This window comes from Miniopterus schreibersii (assembly GCF_964146895.1).
Source record: "Miniopterus schreibersii genome assembly, chromosome: 20".
Classification (NCBI taxonomy): Eukaryota; Metazoa; Chordata; class Mammalia; order Chiroptera; family Miniopteridae; genus Miniopterus; species Miniopterus schreibersii.
This window is the reverse complement of record NC_138122.1, coordinates 26,935,819-26,960,201: the sequence shown is the minus strand read 5'-3', so window position 1 is coordinate 26,960,201 and position 24,383 is coordinate 26,935,819. Positions and strand designations below refer to the sequence as shown.

General features: G+C 55.9%; 1 protein-coding gene across 2 annotated transcripts in view; it reads right to left on the bottom strand.

Moving 5' to 3' along the window:
- Window positions 1-18,987: 18,987 nt before the first annotated feature.
- TMEM132B (transmembrane protein 132B) overlaps window positions 18,988-24,383 on the bottom strand; it is a gene marked incomplete at its 5' end in the record, with an annotated part of 80,799 nt that continues 75,403 nt past the window's right edge. For both annotated transcript variants that reach the window (XM_081123239.1, XM_081123240.1), the window contains one exon: window positions 18,988-23,889. In XM_081123239.1, coding sequence (XP_080979365.1) covers window positions 22,741-23,889 — 1,149 coding nt within the window. In that variant the 3' untranslated portion in view covers window positions 18,988-22,740. The remainder of the gene's footprint in view (window positions 23,890-24,383) is intronic.

Sequence of the window (24,383 nt, the reverse complement as noted above, 5' to 3'; positions counted from 1 at the left end):
AGCCTGAGATCAGGATGGTTTCGCTGTCCTATCAGGACTCCACTCAGCTAACGCCACCTCCACGCTGGGAAATAAATACTCTTTCGGCCTCGTGAGACATGAAATGAGCTCAGGAACCCGACATTTGCATATAAATAGAGAGCGGCTCAGATCCCGACTCCGCGAAGAAAAATGATTTCAACGTTCTTACATAATCCCCGTAAATTTGCCTTGTCCCTGTCATGTTATTTAAAACGGGATGTTAATTTTCGTAACTTTTTGGAAACAAAAAAATGAAACAAGGTCTTCCAAGAAACATCAGCAGGACGCACTTGAACCCAACGGGGCCCTTCTTCCCGCCCCCCCCCACTCCAAATTCTAGCCCCATGAAGAGAAACATCCTGACATTCACTGACAGTAGCAATGTCTTTACTCATCCCACTTCTGACACCAATAAGTCCTGAATAGAGAATCCAGCCAGTGTGGCTCTGCTGGGCATCACCCCCGGCACCAAGAGGGCACCGCTTTGATCCGGGTCAGGGCACATGTCCCGGGCTGTGGGCTTGATCCCCAGTAGGGGGCGTGCAGGAGGCAGCCGATCCATATTTCTCTCTCCTCAATGTTTCTCTCTCTCTCTCTCCCTCTCCTTTCCTCTCTCTGTAAAAAAATCAATAAAAACATATTTTTTTTAAAAAAAACCCAAGCATTTCATAGATGGGGCTGACGAATCCCATAACCTCACCATTTAGGAGCAGGAAGGGTCCCCCTCCCTCATCTCCTACCACCCAATCAAACTCATCTTATCAACATTATTACAAATTGCTTTCGATTTCCTGATCTCCTTCAAAACTTTGCTTAACAAGGTATGACTTTCTCCTCTAAAAAGTTTCTCAGAATTGGATTCCGGTTACATCAGCTCTCAAGGGGACACGGGGAGGGTGTACATTTAAGCATATATTTAATCACACATATAATAACTTACAGCTACTTTCAGATGCTCGCTCTGAACTCAACCTCAAATGCCATACTTTTACGTTGTGTTGACATATCTATAATTGCCTGGGAGGATTTCTTGGACAACTAACACTTCTATTGGGTCAGGAAATCTCGATGTGACCTACATTTTATATACGACTATTTACGCCTGTTGGTTGGTGCAAAATATTGGAATAATTTAAGGTCCTGCTGAGTGGGGATATCAGAAGAGGTAAATGGTGCGATTGCTGCCTTTTTTAAAGCTCTAAATAATTCAAGGAAATTTGGATAAAATATATGATACAAAATAAAACGGCCCAGGAAACGTTCAAGACCATCTATTATTTAAGGCCCAGTGTATGTGAGTAAGAATATTAATGAGATTGTCTGGTCTGGGTCTGTTCCAATGTGGTCACTAATGAGAACAGACTTCAAAGGCGCCAAGTCCTGAATTAATAATTCCTCGGCCAGAAATTCTTGACCGGACCTTCCTCTTCTCAGAGGGTCGGCTGGAGCCTGGGGGGTGCTCAGGCCGGTAAGGGGGGACCCCCACTGGGAGCCCTGACTTACTCCTCAACTTCTTTTACAGGTCTATATGCTAAATAAGTGTCATTTTAAAAACAAACAAAGCCAAGAACACATATTAAAATTTTCCCCCCATTTCTGTATTTCTCATTTCTTCCCGGATTATTGGAGGCCTCAAAAGTGGAGGGACCTCGCCCTGGCTGGCGTGGCTCAGTGGTTAGAGCCTCGGCCCTCAGACCGAAGGTCACAGCTGAGGCTACAACACATGAGAGAGTCATTACCAAGGGAAACAGCCCCCTCCGGCTCTGACTGGCATCGCCCGCAGGGCGCACTCTGACCCGGCGGGCAGCGCCCTTGGAGAGGCCGTCTTTGGCTAATGCAGCTCTTGGCTCCGACCGACGGAGCGAAGGCGAGTGATGTCCCCTTTCCTCTCTCTCAGGACATTTCAATGCGACGGCCAGAGGAGGTCATTATTTCCCCTTTCAAATTGAATTAGCGGTTTTACGAAGACATTGCCTTTGTCGCCACGGGAGCAAAGTCATCTTCCTCATTGCCCTTGAACCCCGGGACGCTTCCCGCGGCCTCGGCTGGATGCGTTTACTTCTTCCAGCTTTCCTGCTGCACGAAGGCGGAGGGCCATCTGGACGACGGATTCTGAGAGGGGCTTTGGCAGGAAGCGGGGGCGTGAGATTCCCTCCGCTCGAGGGATCGTACCCAGGTGTGCCCGCAGTCCAGCCAGAGGAGCCCAGGTGCCAGGCGGCTTCCTTAGAAACTCTGGGAATTTAATGAATGGGGTGGGTGACCTGGGACACGGGGAGAGAGGAGATCAAACTCACCGCAGCTTTGGTCTCCTTTCACCTCCTAACCTCGGTGCAGGCCTTGCATCCGGGCTTACCAAAGGGCATGCCTGCCTGGCCGCTGTGCTCAGTGGTTAGAGCGTCCGCCCGCCCGCTCACTGTAGGCTCAGGGCTTGGATTCCCCGTCAAGGGCACGTTCCTGGGCTGCAGGTTCGATCCCCAGCCCCGGTCCAGTGCCTGTGGGAGGCAACCAATCGATGTGTCTCTCGCATCAATGTCTCTCCTCTCTCCCTCCCTCCCTCTTTTCCCTCCACTCTCTCTGAAAAGCAACGGAAGGGCTATCCTCAGGTGAGCGTTAACAAAAAATAAAAAAAATTTTAAAGAATTTCTGCACCTGCTCTCTAGCCCCACCCACCAAACGGCACTCGCACCGTTAGCACCCCCCGGCCGACGGCTCCCAGTCACTGGCGGTGGGAAGAAGAAAGGAAAAGGGGAGATTCAGACAGACTTCAGATGAAACACGGTTGCCTCGTGGGTGCCAGAAAGTCCGACGGGCGCTTTGGGCTCCCAGGTGTTCGTTTCGGGGGGTAATTAAGTGGGAGGTGAGCCCCCGAGGTTCCGCAGTACTCGGATCCCCCACACCTGCTCCGTAACCGGCAGCGCCAATTCGCCTTCTGGCCACACAGCACTTGTCACCGCAGATCAGGCAGGTGTCCGTGACGGTGTCCTGGTGACTCCCATTCAAGACCATATGGCCCCGGCAAGCAACTGGCCTTTCCCGACACGGAGGTCACTCTGCCAACAGTCAGGCTTTCTGAGCGTCACCTCCTTCCACTGAATCTAGTTCAGGCTGACACCCGGGGGACCAAGAAACTCAGTCCTGTCAGGCCCAGACCACCAGGGAAGGGGGGCGGCCTCAGTCCAGATTCCTCGGCGGGGACACGAGGACACTGAGTTGGCATACAGGGGACAGCGTGTCCCTGGTAATTACCCCTGAGGAACGCCCCCGGGACCCAGAGGTGCTGACTCAGTGATGTCACTTTGAACCACTAAGTACAGGCGGCTGGGTTTGAAAACGCCTGAGCTCCACTGAGCCACACGGTAAATTATCCCAATTTTAAATTCTCCGAGTGGGACACACATCGTCTCTCCAAGGCAGTGATTTTGTTCACTGTGTGTCTGTTACCAGAAATGTCCTCCCTTCCCTCTGACGCCAACATCCCCCAAGGCCCAACGCACGGTCACCTCCCCAAACACCCAGGAATTTCCCACGTGCTGCGGAAGCCCCAGCTTCCCTCCCCACCCACCCTGGGCACCCGCAAGTGTCAGATCCGCACCCCTCAGCCTGCCGTGGGCGGGGCTGTCTCGATGGACCCTGTGTCCATCCCCTAGAACAGGACAAATTCCAGGGAAGGGCTGTGTCTTTGTTCCTCTCTGACCCCCTGCCCCACCTGACAAGGACTCACCTGGGGATTCAGGGATATTTTGCCACCAACAAAAATCGCGGCGCACACCCGGTGAGAACCGTGGGGTGATCTGCACAGTCCCTTCCCGCTCCCTGGCCCCCAAATGGGCCTGCCTCAAGGGACGCCGTCTGCGTGCGGTCTCGGGAAGCGCCCGGAATACCTGCGTGGGGCTTTCCTCTCCGCCAGGCAGGTGGGTCTGCCAACAGGTGTAGGTTTGATCCCGCTAACAGCCCAGGCTCGCAGCCGGGAGCAGGAGCTTAAATCAAAGCCCTCGGGCATTTCTCTTCTCTCTAATGGGATTAGAAAGGGAGCATGAGGTCACGCGGGGGGAAACCCTGGGAGCGGCGGCCCCGCTGAACCCCAGGTCCCCACGGCGGCGCCCCTGACAATGGAGAGCCTCTATCCTGCCGACAGCTGAGAACCAAAAAGTAGGGCAGGCGACGGGGGATCCGTCTCAAATCACCTGAAGCCCCAGGAGAGACGTGTCCCGAGGTTCTTTTGAAACAGGATGATTGATGTTTCTGCCGTGGTCTTTTAATAAACAGGGGGTGGCCGCCCGCCTTTTTAACGCCCCTGGTACCACGCCTGACACGAATGTTACCGTGTAAACCAGGGACCGGCCATTGAAAGTGTCTCTCATGGTTAGGAAAACGGGGGGGGGGGGTATCAGCTGACACGCACAGCTTCCAAAGTGATGGTTTTGCAGAACAGCGTTCAGTTGTCTCGGGCCAACCCCTCCCAGCGTTATGTGCAATAATTCTGCGACGTCAGCCCGAAGCAGGGCCGCAACCTGCTTCTGCAAAACGCACGCGTTTCATAAAAGATGAACATTTTCATTCGGCAGCCCCGGCCCTTCCAAACTTAATTACATTTCTGGCTTTGTATGCGTGCGAAGGTTTTCTGCATGCACGTCACCCCGGGCTGGTAAATCCACGGCCGGGCGTCCAACGACGGGGGCGCCGGTCACGTCTCTCAGCTCAGCCTTGCAAAGCCTCCTTAAAACCCTGCTCTGCCCCGAGGCTCCCCCGCCCCGAGCCGAACGCGGGGCCGCAGAACCAGGCCGGGTCCACACCAGGTGCCCTGACAAGCCTCTGTGCCTGTGGTCAGGCCGGTGTTGCTGGAAGTTTTCTTTGTCCCCAAAGCAATGGGGACAGGGGGTCAGGATGGCGGTGAACCCAGCGGCACATCGAGACAGAGCACAGAAAAGTCCTTTGTTCTCGCGTTTCCTTTCTGGTTTGGGGGGAGGAAGCTACTGAAAGCACCGGGCCTGCAGCAGGCGCTCAGGTGAGAGCGCGGCCTCTGCAGGCCCCTCGCTGAGGCTTCTTCGGAACGCTGCCCCATCTGGCCAGAGGGGGCGCTCCCGAGCCCCCGCCTGCACCTGCACCTCCCCGACACTGCCCCATCTGGCCAGAGGGGGCGCTCCCGAGCCCCGCCTACACCTGCACCTCCCCGACACTGCCCCATCTGGCCAGAGGGGGCGCTCCCGGGCCCCGCCTGCACCTGCACCTCACCGACACTGCCCCATCTGGCCAGAGGGGGCGCTCCCGCCCCGCCTGCACCTGCACCTCCCCGACACTGCCCCATCTGGCCAGAGGGGGCGCTCCCGGGCCCCGCCTGCACCTGCACCTCCCCGACACTGCCCCATCTGGCCAGAGGGGGCGCTCCCGCCCCGCCTGCACCTGCACCTCCCCGACACTGCCCCATCTGGCCAGAGGGGGCGCTCCCGGGCCCCGCCTGCACCTGCACCTCCCCGACACTGCCCCATCTGGCCAGAGGGGGCGCTCCCGAGCCCCGCCTGCACCTGCACCTCACCGACACTGCCCCATCTGGCCAGAGGGGGCGCTCCCGCCCCGCCTGCACCTGCACCTCCCCGACACTGCCCCATCTGGCCAGAGGGGGCGCTCCCGGGCCCCGCCTGCACCTGCACCTCCCCGACACTGCCCCATCTGGCCAGAGGGGGCGCTCCTGAGTCCCGCCTGCACCTCCCCGACACTGCCCCATCTGGCCAGAGGGGGCGCTCCCGAGCCCCGCCTGCACCTGCACCTCCCCGACACTGCCCCATCTGGCCAGAGGGGGCGCTCCCGAGCCCCGCCTGCACCTGCACCTCACCGACACTGCCCCATCTGGCCAGAGGGGGCGCTCCCGCCCCGCCTGCACCTGCACCTCCCCGACACTGCCCCATCTGGCCAGAGGGGGCGCTCCCGGGCCCCGCCTGCACCTGCACCTCCCCGACACTGCCCCATCTGGCCAGAGGGGGCGCTCCCGGGCCCCGCCTGCACCTGCACCTCCCCGACACTGCCCCATCTGGCCAGAGGGGGCGCTCCTGAGTCCCGCCTGCACCTCCCCGACACTGCCCCATCTGGCCAGAGGGGGCGCTCCTGAGTCCCGCCTGCACCTCCCCGACACTGCCCCATCTGGCCAGAGGGGGCGCTCCCGAGCCCCGCAGCACCAGCGCCTCCCCGACACTGCCCCATCTGGCCAGAGGGGGCGCTCCCGCCCCGCCTGCACCAGCGCCTCCCTGTGGGTGAAGTTGGGGGGCCTGCGGGAAGAGGGCAGGGAGGGCTGTGCAAACCTTGTTCGCGATGCATTAACGCCCTTGGGGGCAGGCAGCTTATTGGTGACGCCTCGCAACGCACGCTGTGTACACTTCAGCCCAGGGAGGGAAATCAAACGTGACAGCCAGTTTCCCTCTAGTTAGGAAAATCGTTTACAATTAATCCCGGCTCTTTGATTTTATTCTTCCTGATGCAGCGCATTGTGCAAAAGGCTCCCCAAGCCCTGGCCCGTGTGGCTCCATTGGTTGGAGCTTTGTCCTGTGGACTGAAGGGTCTCAGGGTTCGATCCCCAGTCGGGCGTGTACAGGAGGCAACCGATGGGTGTTTCTCTCTCCTTCTCCCTTCCTCTCCTAAAATCAATAAAAAACACGTGCTCGGGTGAGGATATTTTTTTAAGGCTCCCCAAGAAAGCCTCACACCCGAGCAGCTGTCTTGGGGTCCATCCTGCGCCCCTGTGCCCAGGCCGCAGGAGCTGAGGTGACCGAGGAGGCCCTGGGCTCTGGGGAAAGGGTGCCCGGGAGGCGGTCACCTGCTCGCCAGGAACGTCCCGGCCAGAGTCCCAGGGAATCTACACTCAGGTCCGCAGAGCAAAATCCAGGACGCTGTGGCCTCTGCTGCGACCCAGGGAAAGCTCTTTTCTGTTTCAGGCGATTTGAGTTGGGACGGTATTAACTTGATTTGAAATTATTCAAACACATGAAAACCTATATCCTCACTTATCGAGAAGAATCTAAGATCCGTTCCCGACACACCACAGCTCTTAGGAGGCAGAGCTTGAGCTCGAGCTTAGTTTTTCTGGCTCCAAGTCTGTGGGAAGGCAGAGGAGAGGAAAATCAGCAGTGAAATCCGTAAAAAAAAAAAAAAAAAAAAAAAAATTTTTTTTTTTTAAATGGTGGTCACTAAATGAGGAAAAATTGCCTTTTTGTGCTGGTGGAAAGTTTCTTGGGGGAACCGATACCATCGAATCCTTCATCTTGTCTCCTCTCTCAGGCTTCAATCCGGCCCTCATTTCAGCTGATAAATTGAATTCTCAGGAAAGGAGATAAGCTGAAAAATGGGATCCTAAGTATTTTCCGCTTTGACTCAGCTCCCACTCCCGTCCTGCCCGTCTCTTCCCTGATCTCTGGTTGGTCGCCGCTTCCTAGGGACGGCGGCCGCAAACTCTCGACCCGCGGGTGCCTTGAAACCCGCCCGCGGCACCCGGCCCTCGTGCCACGTGGAGACGCCAGGCCCAGCCCTGCTCTTCCCCCCGGCCACTCGCCGCTCCTGGCGTCTTCTCCGGATCCTCCGGCCTCACCACCCGTCGCCCTCGCCCGCTTCCTGGCGGGCGAGACGCTCACAGAGCCAGACTCCGGGGTGCTGTCTGACCTGCCCTCCCTGGCTGTTTGTCTGGCCGTCCTCCTGGCTGACTGGACACCCTTACTCACCTTCTGGGTCTGCGGGTGGGCATCGGGTAGTTTTCCTGGAAGCCACCGGGAAGCCAGGGCAGGGACAGGGGACTGGGTGTCTACCTGTCTGCGGTCATTGTACCTGCAGCCTTGCCCTCCTGTCCCTGTTCCCCTACAGGGAATCCCTACTTCAGGTGACATGCAAGAGACCCCACAAGCCTCCAGCTGAGCGAGCAAAGGCCCCGGCCCGTCCTATCCGGTCACCTCCCCGAGTGGACAGGTGTCGGCTCAGGGGACACTTCAGCAGTGAGCCGACCAGCCCTTGCGGCTGGGGCTTCCCTGCGAGAAACCAGCGTCCCAATGACAGGGCCACAGGGGCCCCGTGTCAGCAAGTCCCCGAGCAGGGGCAGGAGAGGGACAGGCAGAGAGGGCGAGTTTTGCCAACTCTGGGCTGTTCCATCGTCTGCAGATTCTCGCGTGAGCCCCGTCCCAGGAGGCTGGGCCACACCGAGCCCCGGAGTGAAACCGGGGAGAGTTCAGCTAAACCCCCCGAGAGCGGTGCCGTCAACCGCCAGCCTTCGGCATTGCACAAGCCCAGGATTTTTCTTGAACTGGCTGTTTTTGTAGCGTATCTGCTAAGCTTTTAGTGTGTCCTTGATATTCCGTGTAAGCTTTTTGCAAAGGGAGGCTTACCTGAAACCCCTGAATCTGGGAACAGGACTGAAATGTTATGATCTCGGTTATACGTAAATTGCATCAGGATTTTGTTCATTTTTTATTTTCAAAATCGATTCACTTCAAAAACGATATTTCTGACGGAGACGACGCTGCTTAACAATTCTTCAGTCAGCACCTTTGGTACTGAAGTAGCCTAAGAAGCCCCTGGTCACGTAAACATTTTTTTACAAAATCTTTAAAGATTCTTATCTTTAAAGTCGCAGGTAACTTCACCGAGGGAATAACGGTGCTAAGCGGCGACACCTGTTGAAACGAGGTAATGCCTGGGAAGTCCATGCGCTTATCTCGCCCTCTTCTATCCTGATGTACGCTGAAAATTTCCACCAAAAAAACAGGGGAGTTACATTTTATTTTCTCCTAAGATAAAGATGAAATAACCCCAGGTAACTAGGACTATAGAAACAAGGGCATTAGAATAAGGGTAATAGAAGTGTTTTTCTTTTTTTAATTCTCCATAACGTCAAGGAATCTTAAACGTAATCTGTTCAATGACACCCGGACAGCGTGCTGTCCCCCGGGAAGGGCCACTCCCTCGCTCCAGTGACTTTCTTGTGCTCCTCTCTTAACGGGGAGGGTCGGCTATTTTATATCCCGAAGGGTGTCTTTCCTGCCACACTTTTTTTTTTCAAATCCTAACCCAGTGATATTTTTTCCGTTGCTTTTCAGAGAGAGTAGAGGGAGAGAGAGACACACACACACACGTCAATTGGTTGTGTCCCACACACCCCCCGACCCGGGCCGGGGATCCAGCCTGCAACCCAGGTGCGTGCCCTTGCCCGGAATCGAACCCGAGACCCTTCGGTCCACGAGCCAGCACTCTAACCACTGAGCCAAGCTGGCTGGGGCTCCTGCCACACTTTCATGTGAAAAAAAGGAACTGCACAGAGAGGTGAAAATTAGTTGGTAACGTTAAGATCATCCCCCGGGTTTCGGGGAGCCTGCGTGTTCCCCTCCGACCTCACTGCTGAAGCTCCTGATTGGAGCCATTTGGAGCAGGACCCAGGGCACAGGCGGGACTCGTCAGGGACGGGCCTCCCTCCCCCGACTTCCAGCGTCTGTCACGCGGCTTATCTTATGCTCCCCGCGTTCCAGGCACCAGCCAGGCCACACGGTCTCCACAGACGTCAGGGGTGGTTGTATTTTCTTTTACCTTTTTTTCCCCTACATTTTGCTTTCTTTTTTCCTTCTTGTGTTTTTATCATTATATTGGAGGTGTTTAGTAATCACTCATTTAATATAAAAACTTCCTGTGATCCAAGCAAGCAAAATGCACGCATTAAAATAAGATTTACACCCAGCCCCACCATCACCTCTTCTGTGTGGATGGGCGCCCCCTGCAGCGGAGGCGGTCACAGGGCCCAGACATCAGGCAGAAGCCCGCGCCTGTCCCATCACCCCCTCTCCTGTGCCCACGGACGGTGAGGACCTCCGGGCGCCGCTGGGCCACGCGCCCGCCATCGGCCCACGGCGCCCACATCTCACCAGCCCTCACCCCGGGCATCTCTGCACAGGGGGGCTCCCGTCAGAGAGACAGATGAGCCGGCTAATGAAGGGGGTGGAAATGGAGCCGTAATGAGCGCAAATGACACTGTCAGCGCTATTTACAATTTCACGTGGCAAGGCGCCCAGCCGTTCGTCTCTGCAATTATCCCACTCGGAGGACTGTCCAGGCCGGGCGCTCACCACGGCCAAGCCCATCTGGAAGGTTCTGCTGTACGTGGGAGTCAGAACCGGCTCTGATAGGGGTCGGCACCGCTATCCAGGCGCAGAAACGGGCACAGAGGCTCCCGAGGCCAGTCTGGACCCAGACGCAGGAGGTGAGGGTGTGTAACACCTGTGGCCAGGCTGCATGGCCTCGGGGCTGGGACATTACCCACGGGGTCAGGTCCCCACCGGCCTCCTCGGAGAAGCAGAACCTTGCAAATCACCTGAGCTCCGGCCCACCGGACGTCGGCAGGGGTGAGGGCCGCGTGGTCCCAGGCAGGTCCCCTCCCTCGCCTCGGCCCTGAAGGAGTCCGGTTCTTCTTGGGTCCGCGTCGGAGGGAGGCTGCAGCTGCCGGCTGAGCTGATTCCTGCTGACTCGCAAACAGGCCTGCGCTTATTTTGTGCCTCACCAGCTGTCAACAGTGACATTTTAGGAATAATTGCCACATTTAAAGGCAGACTTTATTCGAGTGTCCTTCTGTGGGGCCTCCCGGCATGAGGCCCAGGGGTGCCTGTGTAGGGAGCTGGGAGGGAGGGGAGGCAGGCACAGCCCTGGGGGCCACAGCCATGGCCGGGCCCCCCATAGCTGGCTCCAGCTCCCCACCTGAGGGTGGCCTGGACCCCATGACCTATGCAGGTGGCAGCAGCATTGTGTCCCCCTTGCGTTAGGGACATTAAAGTCCGGAGAGTGGGTGACACCTTGTCCACGGCCCAGGCGACAGGGTGAGAGTGGAGAGCCACCGTTAACTTGTTCCTGCCCTGCTTGGCCCCTCCGACCATGGACAGACTATTTGTTCTGTGACCCACGGGTGCTCCCTTCGGAGTCAGCCTGGGCACGTGCCACATTGTCTTGGCTCTAACAAGAGAGAAATGGAAGATCTTGTTTTTGGAAGCAAGGGGCTGAGACAAACAACCACGCTCACCTGGAGAGCACCTTCCCCCGTCCCCCTCCCGGCCCGACGACGTGAACTTCCCATCCGCCGGGAGTTGAGAAGAGACTTTTTTCAGAGCCTGAGCAGCACAGATGTTTCTGGAATAACTAGTTGTGTAGCTCCCCAGGCTGTGGGCCCAGGTCTGCATAGTGAGGTGAGTAATGAGATAAATAAATAAATATTTATACCTCCTCTGATGCCTGTGGATGGTGGTTAAAATGTGGATTTCTGGGAAGGAAATAGATTAATGATAAAAACAAGTTGGGGTTTGTGTTAGGAGCTGCTCACTCACACTGATCGAGGCTCCTCCTGTAAACCCATATTTAAGGAGCCGGTTAGAGACAGACGGAAAGGGGGTCCCATAGACTGACGCCCGGGACCTCGACGGTGATGTCGGCTTGTCCTTCAAAATATGTTGACAACTATTTCCGGTCCAGTGACGAACATCTGTCTATAGAGCCGGGAAATGGCTAAAAATAACATAAAATCGAGACTATCCAGAGCACCCTTCACTGGGGGAGGGGAGAGTGGGCCCAGCGCAGGATGTTTCGTCTTTGACACTCAGCCTCAAAGAAGAGTAAAAATTTCTCAACAAACTGCTTTCAACATTGGAAAGAAAAAAAAAAACAGCAACTTCGACAGAAACAAATCCACATTGTGTGTAAATAAAACTGTTCATGGTTTGAGTTTGGGCGAAACCTCATTCGTGTGTCATTCTCAAGTAACAAAGCCACGGGTCTGAGGCCGGGACGCTGGGAGTTCAGTCGACTTTCGTCTGGCATCTGGGGGCCCATTTTCGTGAAATTTCTCTCCGTTTTGGGTGCGGGCGAGCTTCTCGTCAGGAAACTCAAAACCAGCGCCCATCGTGCCAAGCGGGGATATTCAGGGAGAAGCTGTCTGCCGTTACCTAGCGTACGGTCTTCAAAAGCAAAACTCGTCCCTTTCACTACATTTCACGGCGTTTGGGTCTCATCAATTCCTTGTAACCAGCAGAGCTGAGAAATGTTAAAGGCTTTTAAAATATTACTGGTCAATATCAAGCCTGTCATAAATTTACACCAACTTTGGAAACAAGCCCAGCAGCTAATTCTGCCTTACTCCAGGCAAACGATCCATAATTCATGGTTATCACCGGCTTAACTACAACAAGGTATTAAGTCCTGTTAAGAGCAAGTTTGTTTGAATAAAAAATGATCCCCTTTAATTACAAGTGTTGATTGAGCTAATTTCACTGTGCCGTTCCAGGGATTGCCTCGGTGTCGGCAGCAACGCTTTTAACACGGAGAAGACTTAACGTTACACTTAGGGAAGCAACAGAGGTAGAAAAATAACCAAAATGTGCGCTTGAAACACACAGAAAGCTGAAAGGGGGACCGACGTTGTGCATTTCAGAAAAAAATTAAAAATTAAAAAAAATCAGTTTAGGTTCTTTGTGGCAATGTCTGACTTGACCAATGAAAACGTGTTCGTGAAGAATTTACTTTAGGTCTCCAGACAGGTGTATTGGGAGCTCCGGGACTGTGACTTCATAGTCCAGTGGCTTTCCCGTGGCTGGCCTGTGTCGGCCTCTCATTGGCTGAGCTGTTGCCAGGGGAGGAGAAAATCTTCCTCTGCTGGGTGAGTGGAAGGGCCCGAGAGCTCCCCCTGCAGGCCCTCCAGACCCCAGTATGGGCTGAAGGCTCCTTTAATTTCAATTTTCACTATGATGCTGAAGGTCTTCACCTGAGGCCCTGGTGGGACCAGGGCAGAGGCAAAACGGTCCTGCCTCCTCCCCCAACCCCCTACTCACTCACCCCACGGGAGGGCCACTTGAACTGATTCATCGTCTGGGTGACCAGCATGGCTCTGGAGTCAGAGTCTCTGTTCCTGACTTGGAGCCTTACTAGGTAGGAGTCATCTAGGAAATTCTGATTTCCTCAGGGGCAGACTGGAGGAGATGACAGTCCCCGGCCCACTGGATGGTCAGGAGAATACAGGAGATACGGGATGTAATGAGCAAAACCGCTGTCTCTTAAGTACACCTCTCAGTAATGGCTCTCATTATTATAAGACGATAGTATTAGAGTTTTTCAAACAGTATGAGCTATTATTAAAAATGACTTTTACTTTGCGCTTTGGCTGTGAACGTCCGAGGATAAAGGGCTGATTTTCATTTTCATCACTGGCCCTGGCCCAGTGCTAGTCGTGGAAGTGGGGTTTGGTGGATATTGGAAACTTGGGACCAGAGAGCAAAACATACTAGCATACCCTCCCTGTTACGTCTCTAAAAACAGTTACATGGCAAAAAAAAAGAATCTCCTAATTATCTAATCAAAATATGTACAAAGATGTAAGTATATTCCCACCCCAAGCTGAACTCAGGCGGTAGTTACGGCTGACTGCAGAGCTGGAAAATCATTATTTTATCATCAAATATAATGCTTCTCTTCTCCTTCCTCTCTGCCGCGTGCAGGTCTCGCCACAGACCGATTCAAGCCTGTGGCCTGGGATGGGATTCCCAGATGAAGGGGAGGAATTCCAGGAACTACGGACAGTGGTTTCCAAGCCCAAACAGTAAGGACCCCAAAATGTACTCATTTCTGGAGACCGGGCAGTTTAAGCTGCCCACGGGGGTGTTTGGGAGCCTGCGTGCTGTGTGCAGGGACTGGACAGCTGGAAGGGAATTTATCTGAACATCTGAGATGCCCGGGAGGTTGGGAATCATTCCCGGGGGTTCCGGGAACCACGCTCCATCTCCGTGGGTTCTCCCTCCATGGCGGGTGGGGGTAGTTACTGTTTCATATACGTGGCTTTTCAGTGAGGGGGGGACGCAAATTTCCTGGAACTGGGCATATCTAGTGTATGATGGAAGTTTATTTGCTGGCTCGTGTAAGATGAATGGGGGCAGATAAAGATGAAGGCGAGAAGGTCAGTGAGGTGCCACCATGTATCCCAGTTCCAGGTCATTCTGCACCATCAAAGGAAAGGAAGCACCAGATGCCAGAGAGAGTCAGGAGCTGAACTCAAATGTCCGCGTTTACTCTGGTTAAAATTTAGGGTGTCCCCAGGAGATACGTTCTGGTGGCCGGCATGACTGTTCCCACCCCAATGCAGAAGTCTGAGAAATCCAGATCCCACCAGACCCTGGTTCCTACGGACCAAACAGCCCCCTGACATTTAAAATTATTGATTATTTATCTGACATTTAAAATTATTGATTATTTATCTGACATTTAAAATTAATGATTATTTATCTGACATTTAAAATTATTATTTATCTGACATTTACATTTCACTCGGGTCCTGCGTTTCTATTTGCTAAATCCCATCAGCCCACTCTCAGCCCGCCTGTCCCTCCTCCTGGTAGACAAGATGCCTGCACAGCGTCTACATAATTACTCCCATTTTACAAATTGATGAAGGAACGAAATGCTGGGGGAGAGATTTTAAATAATTTCTTACCACATTTATTACTTGTGCCTCCAGTCCCAAAGGGGGGGAAAAAATCAAACTATAGAGTTAATGTTTATTATTCTAAATGCCCGGCGCAAAATCGTATCCATTCCCTTTAATGAAGGCCACTCGTGAGAACTGGAATTTATAAGGAGGTAATATATTTTTTAAAGCCCCGGTAACCTAGCACAGAGTTTGATATTTCCAGCCTCAAGAAATGAAATTCGGAAGGAAAAAGACAAAAGGCGGGCTCCTTTTGTGAGCTATAATAGGAAGCATCTAATAAAAGCGCTTATGGAGGCCGAGCTCTGCATTTTTAAAAGAACAAAGATGGGGGAGGGAGACAAGGAGATATTTGGGGAATTTTCAGTGCCTTCAGCACCTTGATAGTTTTTTAAAGATTTCTAAAGTTGCAAAATTACATTGAATGAAAGAAATTAGATTCAGAGAGGGCAGAAATGTTGCAGGGCGGCTTCCCCTCGGCAATGGAAATACCACCGGGAGGGAAGGGCTGGGCTCATTTCCATCATAATATTAAGAACTTGAAAAGTGAATTATTTTTCTGCTAAAATGAATCGAGTTACCAAATGTGCCTCTCAACTTCCTCCCTACAGCGTGAAAGAAAAAAAAAGCCATGTCCCTGTTGGATGACAAGGAATGCCAGTCCTTACACTGACTCCTTAAACACCCCCGAGGTCAGAAAAGGGTCACCGGCCTCGCTGACTGGAGACGCCGGGGTGGGTGTGGACGGCCGTCCATCACACAGGACAGCCCCCCGGGAAGCTCCAGAGCAGGGGAGTCGGCAGAAACAAAGAAGAGCTACGAGAGGAGAGACTGGGGTCATCTTTTTTGTGGTTGTTAAACTCCACCTAAGGATATTTTTCCCACGGACTTTTTTTTAGATAGAGAGTGGAAGGGAGGGATGGAGGGACGGGGAAGGAAGGGGAGAGGCGAAGAAAGAAACATCGATGTGCCAGAGACACATCAGTTGGTTGCCTCCTGCATGTACAAATTTGCACCTGAAAATATATGCAAGCTCTTGGCACAAGGTCGGATGAATAATCAGCAATTGCTGTCATCACCATCACCACCATCATCACCATCATCACCATCATCATTTCATTTCAGCAAATTTTTACATGAGTCCCTTTCTGTAAAGCCAATGAGGCAGGAGTAGCCCAAATGTTCCTCCTGGGAAGGAAAATGCACGTGAAATTGTTTGATGTCATCTTTCTGCACACAAACGGCTAAGAAAGGCACCGCGTGGAAAGGCAGCTGTCCCCCGAGCAGGGGCCTCCGACCACGCAGAGGCCCCGGGAACGGAGATTTCCTGTTTCCCACAACCCCCCACGGCACTCCTGCGGGATTCGGCTAAACACACTCTTATTTGTGGAGGAAAAAGAGAATTCTGCTCAGACGCTGGAGGGGCTTCGGAGCTAAGAGAACATCCCTTCCTCCAGTTCTCGGAGGAGGAGAGAGCAATAAAGCAGGTTATGAACGCCTGGAGTGGTCGGCAGAAACAGAATTAAAAAAAAACAAAAACAAACCACCTGATTCATCAGCTTTGATCTGGAATCTTTATTAGAGCAAACGGCGGTTATTAAAGACGCCGCGTGTATCCTCAGTACAGGAGCCCGGGCGCTTTCAACCCACTCGAGCTGGTTACACTTTCATGGATTAAAAGCCTTTTAATAATACCTGCTGAAAAGTTTCTCTCTCCAGATGCAACGCAGTAACAAAAAATCATCCTGCGACCATCACGAAAGCCTGGACCAGAGAGATAATGGCCTCAGGTTTGTCAAATGAGATGCAGCGACAGATTATGCCCCGAAGGATGGATGGGCCATTCTGTTCAGTGATCGCCTGGAACTTCAGATGTTTATCTGATTTTCGGGACCAAAAGACACGTGTTTCTGCCCGTCGGCTTGTCCTGGAGCAGGTGTTTTTCTCTCTGGTACTAAGAAGCCTCAGTTATGTAGTTAAGACGCTGTCCCCCAGACATGGACCAATCTCCTGCCCCTGACTCAGCGCCTCCGGGGTCCCTGGGTCCCTCCTGAGCCTCCACCCTGTACCTGGCTGCCCCCTCCTCACCTCAGGGAGGGGTTCCAGACACTCTCTACTGCTTGTCCTATTTTATTTTGAAACCCGGCAGCTCCATGGGTCTGCCTGAGGCTACCGTCCTGATTACACAGCCAGGCCAGTCAGTGAGCCGGATGTTTCCTCCAGCCAGGCCAGCTCGGAGTGTGGGAGCCCCTGAGAGGAAAGGGGTGTGGGTGCCCTGGAGAGGGTGGGGGTGCCCAGGAGAGGGTGGGGGTGTGGGTGCCCTGGGGAGGATGGGGGTGTGGGTGCCCTGGAGAGGATGGGGGTGGGGGTGCCCAGGAGAGGACGGGGGTGGGGGTGCCCAGGAGAGGATGGGGGTGGGGGTGCCCAGGAGAGGACAGTGCTGGCTGCCCCTGGGCTGGCAGAAAAACTCAGCTCTACTCACTAGGGCGACAGAGGGTGATTTCTCCCCAAAATGTCAGCAGGTCATCCTGGGACTTGCACTGAGGAGATGGGAGGGAGGGGCCACTACTGGAGCTGAGGCATGTCACCTTCCCGAAAATGTGAGTGAGGGTGACGGTGCATCACCCTACAGGAATTCAAAGATGTGGGGAAGGGTCTGAAAGGTGTCAGCAACCTCCATCCCACTCCCCGAGCACCGGAGCTGCAGCCCCTGGGCCAAGGACTTGGGGACAGTCGCCAATGGGCGGGTGTCTCCCCACCATGCCCTGGCCAGATTACTCCTGGTCCCCTCAGCCGCAGACACAGGAAGAGCCTGGGTCCAGGGGCCCAAGGTCATCCCAAGGTCATCCCAAGGTCGTGTCAAGGTCAGCCCTGGCTCGGTGTCGCGTGTCCTGACCCTGTGCCCATCTGCGTCTGCCGAGTCCTTCGGGGAGTGGAAACCGAGCCAAGCGGGGCAGCAGGAGCTTAACGGGGGGGGGGGCCCGCGGGGCCGGGCGGCGGCCGAGGCCCGAGGAGCGGAGAGGGAACCGCGCCCATGGGGGGCGACCCAGGGGACTCCGCGCCCCGCCCGCCCCGCTCCTCGGCTTCCGCCGCCTCCCGCACCCACGACCCACGAGCGGGACTCACGGGCGCCGGCAGCCGGCTGTGCACGCGGCGTGGAGCTGACCACGGGCGTCTCCAGCGGCGACGGCGTCGGAACAGCGACGGCGGGAAACACCTGGTCGCCGGCCGCGCAGCAGGTGCGCTCAGCCGCCGGGCGGTCTCGCGAGAACACGGTGCGGCGCCGAGCGCCCACAGGAGAAGGGTCTCGCGAGAACACGGTGCGGCGCCGAGCGCCCACAGGAGGATGGTCTCACGAGAACACCCCCGGCGAAGGGGGCGGGACCAAGGGCTGGCCCACCTTTCAATCATCATCCCGACCTTCTGAGCCGCTGCCCGTCTCCCGGGAAACAGAGGACGCGACCTGCTCAGCGGGACCCTCGAGCGCACAGCGGGGTTCCCCCAAGTCGCCGTGTCACAGAGTTTGTTGGCTTGATTTTGGTGGGTTTTTTTAAAATACTATCGACCTATTTTAAATGCTATCTTGACCTATTTTAAATGCTATCTTGACCTATTTTAAATACTCTCTTGACCTATTTTAAATGCTATCAGGCCCGCGCCCTTTCTTAAGCAGCTCGCAAGGTCGCACCGACCATTCCCTGAGGGCCAGGCCCCAGACACCCCGAGGCAGCCCCTGGGCCCAAGAGCCTGAGAATTATTCAAGTGTCCCGTCCCCAGGGAGCCCACAGCCCCAGCTAACCCATCAAGCCCTTCTCGGCCTCTGTGAGCCCCCCAGCCCCAGCCCCAGCCTGCTGTCACCTGTCCCCAGGTGCAACCCCGCGTGGCCCCGCCCGGCAGCTGCTCTGCCAGGCTCTGTGAGTAACAGGGTCCCGCCCTCTGTCGTTCCAGTGCCAGTGTGTTTCCCACCATCAAAAGGATCTTGGAGTCTTAAAACAGCTGTCAGCGTTTGGGCCCCAGAGCTGGGCTGTCTGTACCCCCACCGGCTCCTAGCTGTCCCCCACTGAGGCCGGTCTGACCCTCAGTCTGATTCCTAGTTTTCTTCTGTATCCCTCATGCAGAACGGGGATGGCCCAGCGGTTCCTCCCGGCCCAGGGGTCCCGGGGTTCAAGTCCAAGGCTTGTGACTGCAGCCCTGTGCCCCCCACACCCCCTCCAGGGACCTGGAAGCAGCAGCCTCGCTCAGGGCTGTGGGGAGGGGAGGCAGGGTCCCCCAGGGATAGGCGACCACATGAGACGTGCGTCCATGGTAAAGGTTGTTGGGGACTTTTGAGAAACATTGACTTTTGGTTTCCATTTATGGCCAAAGGAATTAAAATCTCCAGCTAAAAAGAAAAAAAGAAAAAAAAAAAACACCAAAAAAAACAGATAAATGTAGTCAAATCATACAGATGCTGGGATTGGAAAGGAAGCACGCGGGGGAAACAAGGAAACAAGGGAAGAAGTTTAAATGTTTATTTCCAGTTAAAAATGACGCATTACCCTGTGGTTAGAATATAGCTTTATGCTGGAAAACGAAGTCACTTTATTTCTGAAAAGGGAAAAAAAAAAATCCAAAAGTCATGACCAGTAAGATTAAAATGCTCTGGCGGGTTCCAGCAACAATGCCACGTGAGCCACGCCCTCTCCGGCCACGTCCCCGATTCCACGCATCTGGCGATGTTGGGTCCCAGCGTTTTCCCACCATCAGGTGAGACACTGAGAGGGACGACTGTACATTTAGAAGCTACAGGTCTGCATGCTGTTATTTAAAAATGTATTTATGCCAACACGCCTCTGGGTGTCCCAGTATATTGCCTATAATACATACAAAAATACCTGCTCTCCGTGTGTCAGCATATAACTCTGCCACCACGGCCCCTTTGCTCGACAGGGGACATGGGTCATATCACATGTGCATGATATTGGCGGCGGGGACAGCTGCTGGGTTTGTAAACCACCTGTGATGTCACAGACAGAGACCAGGATGGAGAATGGAGAACATTTTTGAGATGATTAGAGTGGAAAACCCAGTGGGACCGACGACACGGGGGACCCAGACAAAGCCACTCTCTGTGGCCGCGGATGGCAGACAGAGGGCTCCCTGCTGACAGACAGAGGCCGGGCTGTGGGCCCAGCACCCCAACATTGAGGACGCCATTCTAAAAGGGGGCGACACTGCTGATGAAACTCACAGAGTCAGACATGCTGAAGCGTAGACATCAGCAAGGTGCGCGATGCTTCGCCCACAGGTGTGGCGACGGACAGACATTGATCCACGTTTCCCTGCATCGCTATTTGTGAACAGAAACTCTGCCCGGGGTTGAAGGGTTGTTGACGTTGGGGAACCCACGCTGGCCGGAACGTGAGACAAAACAGCTGGGAGGTCGAGGGCTCCTTCCCTTGGGGCGCACGGAGCTTTCTGAGGTTCGCCAGGGGACGTCCTCCCAGCGTCTTCTCTTCTCGCTGTCTCTCCAACTCCATGCTCGTGGGCTGTCCCGGAAAGGGACACCTATGGGCCCTGGACACTGTGGTGTCACACCTCCGCTGTCCAGGTCACCTAGGCCTTGGGGAGCATCTGGACCACCCCCACCTTCCCGTAGGACTCGGGGTTCGAACCCCTCATCCGCCCGGGGGAGTCTCAGCATCCAGACCTCGTGGGCGAGGCAGGGACTCCGCCAACGTTTGTTTCTTTCGGGTTATCAACCCCAATCGTTTGGGTCCCTCGGCCGTGAAAACCTGGAAAATCCAGGCAGATGCACAGCCCTCAAGTCGCTGTCCTTCGAGGCTTAATAACTGATGTCATGCCCCATCCCTGTTTAAATATTTTGGGGTATTTGTTTCCTATTCCTTTTCAATTGAGCAGTTGGTAAACAAGCAGGTGTGACCCACGGCTTCTCATCAACGGGGAGTGTTTAGAGAGAAAGGACTTCAGCGAACTTCCGTGCAGAGCCCACGCCAGGTGACCGTCACTGTGGGCTGATTCCCCCTAAGCGCTGTTCTCCGGCTCCTCACTGTTCACACGCACTCGTGGGCACACACATGTACATGTGCGTATACACGTGTATCCTATGGTAAAGGGACCCCCTCCTCCGTGACCTTGCACTTGACCTTTATTTTATACCATCTGAGTTTCAGCACAAGCCAAGAAGGTGACCACTCGGGGTGACTCGCCGACCTCAGGCGTCACCCCCAGGTGGCCGTCAGCTTCCTGCTCAGCTGAGAAGCCCCCCGGGTCCTGATCCCCCCACGTTGCTCCCAGGGCCACGTCAAGGACTCGACCACAGGAAACGCTCTCAGTTGGAGGCTCCTTAACGATGTGACAATCACCCCCCCCAAAGCCTCCTCCCTGGACCAGCCTGTGTCTGTGACAGACTCACCCCTGTATCTGTTGGGGGTCCTCAGATTCAGAAATGAAATTCCCAGCATTTCCGGGGTGCTAAAGATGCCAGCGGGAGAAAGGGGCAAATGCCCCACGGAGCAGCAGGGCTCTGGCGGTTCCCATGAGCGCGTGGCCTCTCGGGCCCTCCCTCTGTCCCCCGGAGGAGCAGGGCCGCGCCCCTCGCCACCCGAGCAGCTGGCCCGCGAGGGGTCAGCATCTCTGCAAACAGCCAGCACCGGGCCCCCCGGCTTCATTCTCCAGCCCCCAGCGTCAGTTCCTCGCCGCCACTCTCAACACGAGGCCCGGGCCTGGTCAGCCAGCTGCCCCCAGGGCCTCCCGCAGGCGCCTGCTACTCGGGCCTCTCAACTTCCGTCCCTCCGACGCCCGTGGCTCAGGAAAGCCGGGAGCGCGGCGTCCCAGCCCAGTGTCCCGACCCACCTTCCTAAATACAGTCATCGTCATGGTCTCCTAGCCTGAAACTCTTGGTCTGCTTCAGACAATTCGCGATGCTCTTTGGAAAACATTTTTACTTAAAGATTATGCAGGAATCGCGCTCTTTCTCTCGCCCCCTGGATTTTCCAATGACTCCGGTTTATCCTCCTAGCTGCTTCCTGAGCTCTGAAATGGTCATTTATGTTTATGAATTTGGGGGGAAATCCATTGCTTTCCTCCATCGGAACGCACCCTGCGTAGGTTTTATCTCCGCCGGAAGCATGACTGGGGGTATTGGGGGGGGCGGGGGGTCACCGTAAGGATGGATTTCTACATATTGCTCAGTTAAAACATCCTACTTTTTAAAAAAAACTTCTGTTGTTCTGGTAAAATGGAAGGTTTAATCCGAAGGTCTTTCCTATGCAATTTCCTTTCCGTATCTATCAAGTTTACACTTAGATTTCAGTTTGGCTCATAAACTGTGTTGGCCACAGAGCGATTGTATAAATACAGCTATTTCCAGATCTTTTTTTGCCCCAGAAATGGACTCTGGGGGCTCCCCGTGAGGCTCCAACACGCAGAAGATAAAATAAGATGTTTGCGGATCACACCTCTTCTGCCAAGTGTTTGAGCTTCGCGTAGAAAACTGTAAAGAAATGCCCCCCCCCCCCGCACAGTAGAGCCCTATTTTAGGCAGAGTCCCGGGTCCCTGTCCGATACAAGAGACTTCGACGACGAAAGGGAGGCGGGACGAGCGAGGGGCCGCTCCTGCGAGGTCGCCCCCAAGGGCACAAAGCGTGGGGGACGGGGGAGGGAACCCGAAAACAAGACGCAACCCGGACAGGGAAGCGCGTGGCGTGAGTGAAACACATGAAGATGGGACAGATCTCAGAGGAAAACAAAAGGGCCTTTCTCCGTGTTTCCAAAAGAACGGCAGAGGCCGGAGGAAGCGGCTGCGAACGCAAAGAAACACGAACGCGCGGCGCGGGTCGCAAAGGGCGGCCACATTCAGCATCTTTCACGTGTGTCCGGGCCCAGGCCGAGGGCGAGGAAGGTCCGCTGTGCTTTAGAAGGTCTGGGAGCAGGAAAACCAACGCCGGGTCTTTCCCGCGTCCACAGGGCCCCGCGGGTCACGAGGCGGCGAACTGCCTGCGGGCCGGGTTCGCCCTCCCCGGACGGAGCTGGACGGGGCCCCGGGGAAACCCGCCTTCGCCTCTCTCTCGAGACGCTTCCCGGCTCAGGCCCCTGCACCTGCTCGGGGTGGGATCCCCCGCCCCCCGGGCCCCCCCAAACTCAGCTTGGCCACGTCGCCCCCCCCCCCATCGCTCGTCGACCTCACCGCCCCACTTTGCGAAAAACAGAAGGCATAAAGGTGACTACAAACGTCAGAAAGGAGTTCACATCGCGTCCTGCAGTCGCTCCACGTAGTCCCTGAAGTCCTGCTCGGCCGCCAGCCCCGCGTCCTCGCACACCCACTGGATGCCCTCCTCGCCGTCGAACAGGATGGCGTTGGTGTAGGGGCCGCCGTCCTCGGGGAGGATGGTGGTGTAGGACGTGAACTTCACCCGCTTCCTCTTGGGGCCCGAGGGCGTCAGGGGCCGGTCTTTCATTTCCTTCTCGTAGACGTAGTCCGGGGGCCGGAGCAGCTGGCCGCGGAACGCGGCCCGGGAGCCGCCGTTGAGCAGGAAGTTCCTCTCCTCGAAGGGCAGGGCCGGGTCCAGCGCCGCGGGGCAGTCCTCGGAGGGCAGGGTGAGGTCCGCCGGGTTCTCCAGCAGCTCCACCTCGTTCCCCAGCCACACCCAGTCGTGCGAGTGCGGGATGCCGCCCTGCTCGCTCCCCGCCAGCCTCTTGTGCCGGTACTTCCAGGCGAACGCCACGCAGTTGATCAGGAAGACCAGGATGGCCAGGCAGAAGACGCAGAGCAGCGCGTACATGCCGATCTCCAGGTCGGTGAGCCCCCGGGAGGCGGCCGCGAGCTCGCCGGGGTGGCTGGGCCCGGGCGACCCCCCCTGAGCCGGGGAGCTGGTGAAGGCGTCGGGGCCGCCGCCCCTGAGTGGTCTCCCGTCCTTCCTCTCCGCGGGGGACGGCGGGGTTGTGCTCGCGTCCGCGCCTCCGCCCCGGCCCACGGGGGCGCCGCGCTGGGGCCACTCCTGAACCGCCCTCTCGCGGCTTCCCTCGCGCTCCACGGAGTTGCTCAGGTGGCCTCTGTACCCCCGGCTGGCGCCCTCGATGTCGTTGGCGCCTCCTCGGCGTAGGTCAAGGCTTGGGTCGAACTTGACCTTGACGTTTCCCTTGCCCACGGCCAGGACGCTCTTCCTCTTGGTCTTCTGACAAGCTTCGCTGATCATCACCTCAAGTTTGATCAAGGGCCCCTGGCCCTCGCCCTCCGCAGCCACGACCGGCCACTTGGGCTGAAGGTTGGCCTGGACGGACGCCACCATCTCATCCAGCGAGGAGACCGAGACGGAGTAGTCCTTGGGGTCGTAAATGTCCAAGGGCGTCACCGAACCGTCGCTGAACAGAATCCAAGAGCTGACGATGGCCTCCTGCGGGAAACGAGACCAGAGCGCCGCGTTATCATCGGGCTCCTCAGGACCTGCCAACGCCAATGCGGTTTCCTGCGCAACGTCCCATAAACACGCACGCTAAGCGAGAAAACGACTACGTTTCTGTCGCTTTGAACAGCTCTCGGCAGGCCCGGAAGAGGGTTCGGTCGCAGACGATCGCCCGCCGACGCCAGGAGCACGCGCTCAACGCAAACAAGCGCAGGAGTGAGCCCTGACCTACCGCAGGCCTGGACGCGGGCCTTTCTGAAAACACCCGGAAAGATCAGGCGATTCACCCGAGTCGCACTCGGGTGCAACGCGCCTGCCTCCTGCCGCAGATAGAATCCCCTCGACCTTCATCAGGCCGACGCGGATGGAGCGAAACGCAGGCGTTGGCCGGAGGAGCCCAGGGAGGACGCCCCACGACGCTCAGAGGGCCGTGTGCCCTCGTCACTGACGTGTGACAGTTTAAGGATGGAGGGAGCCCTGGCCGG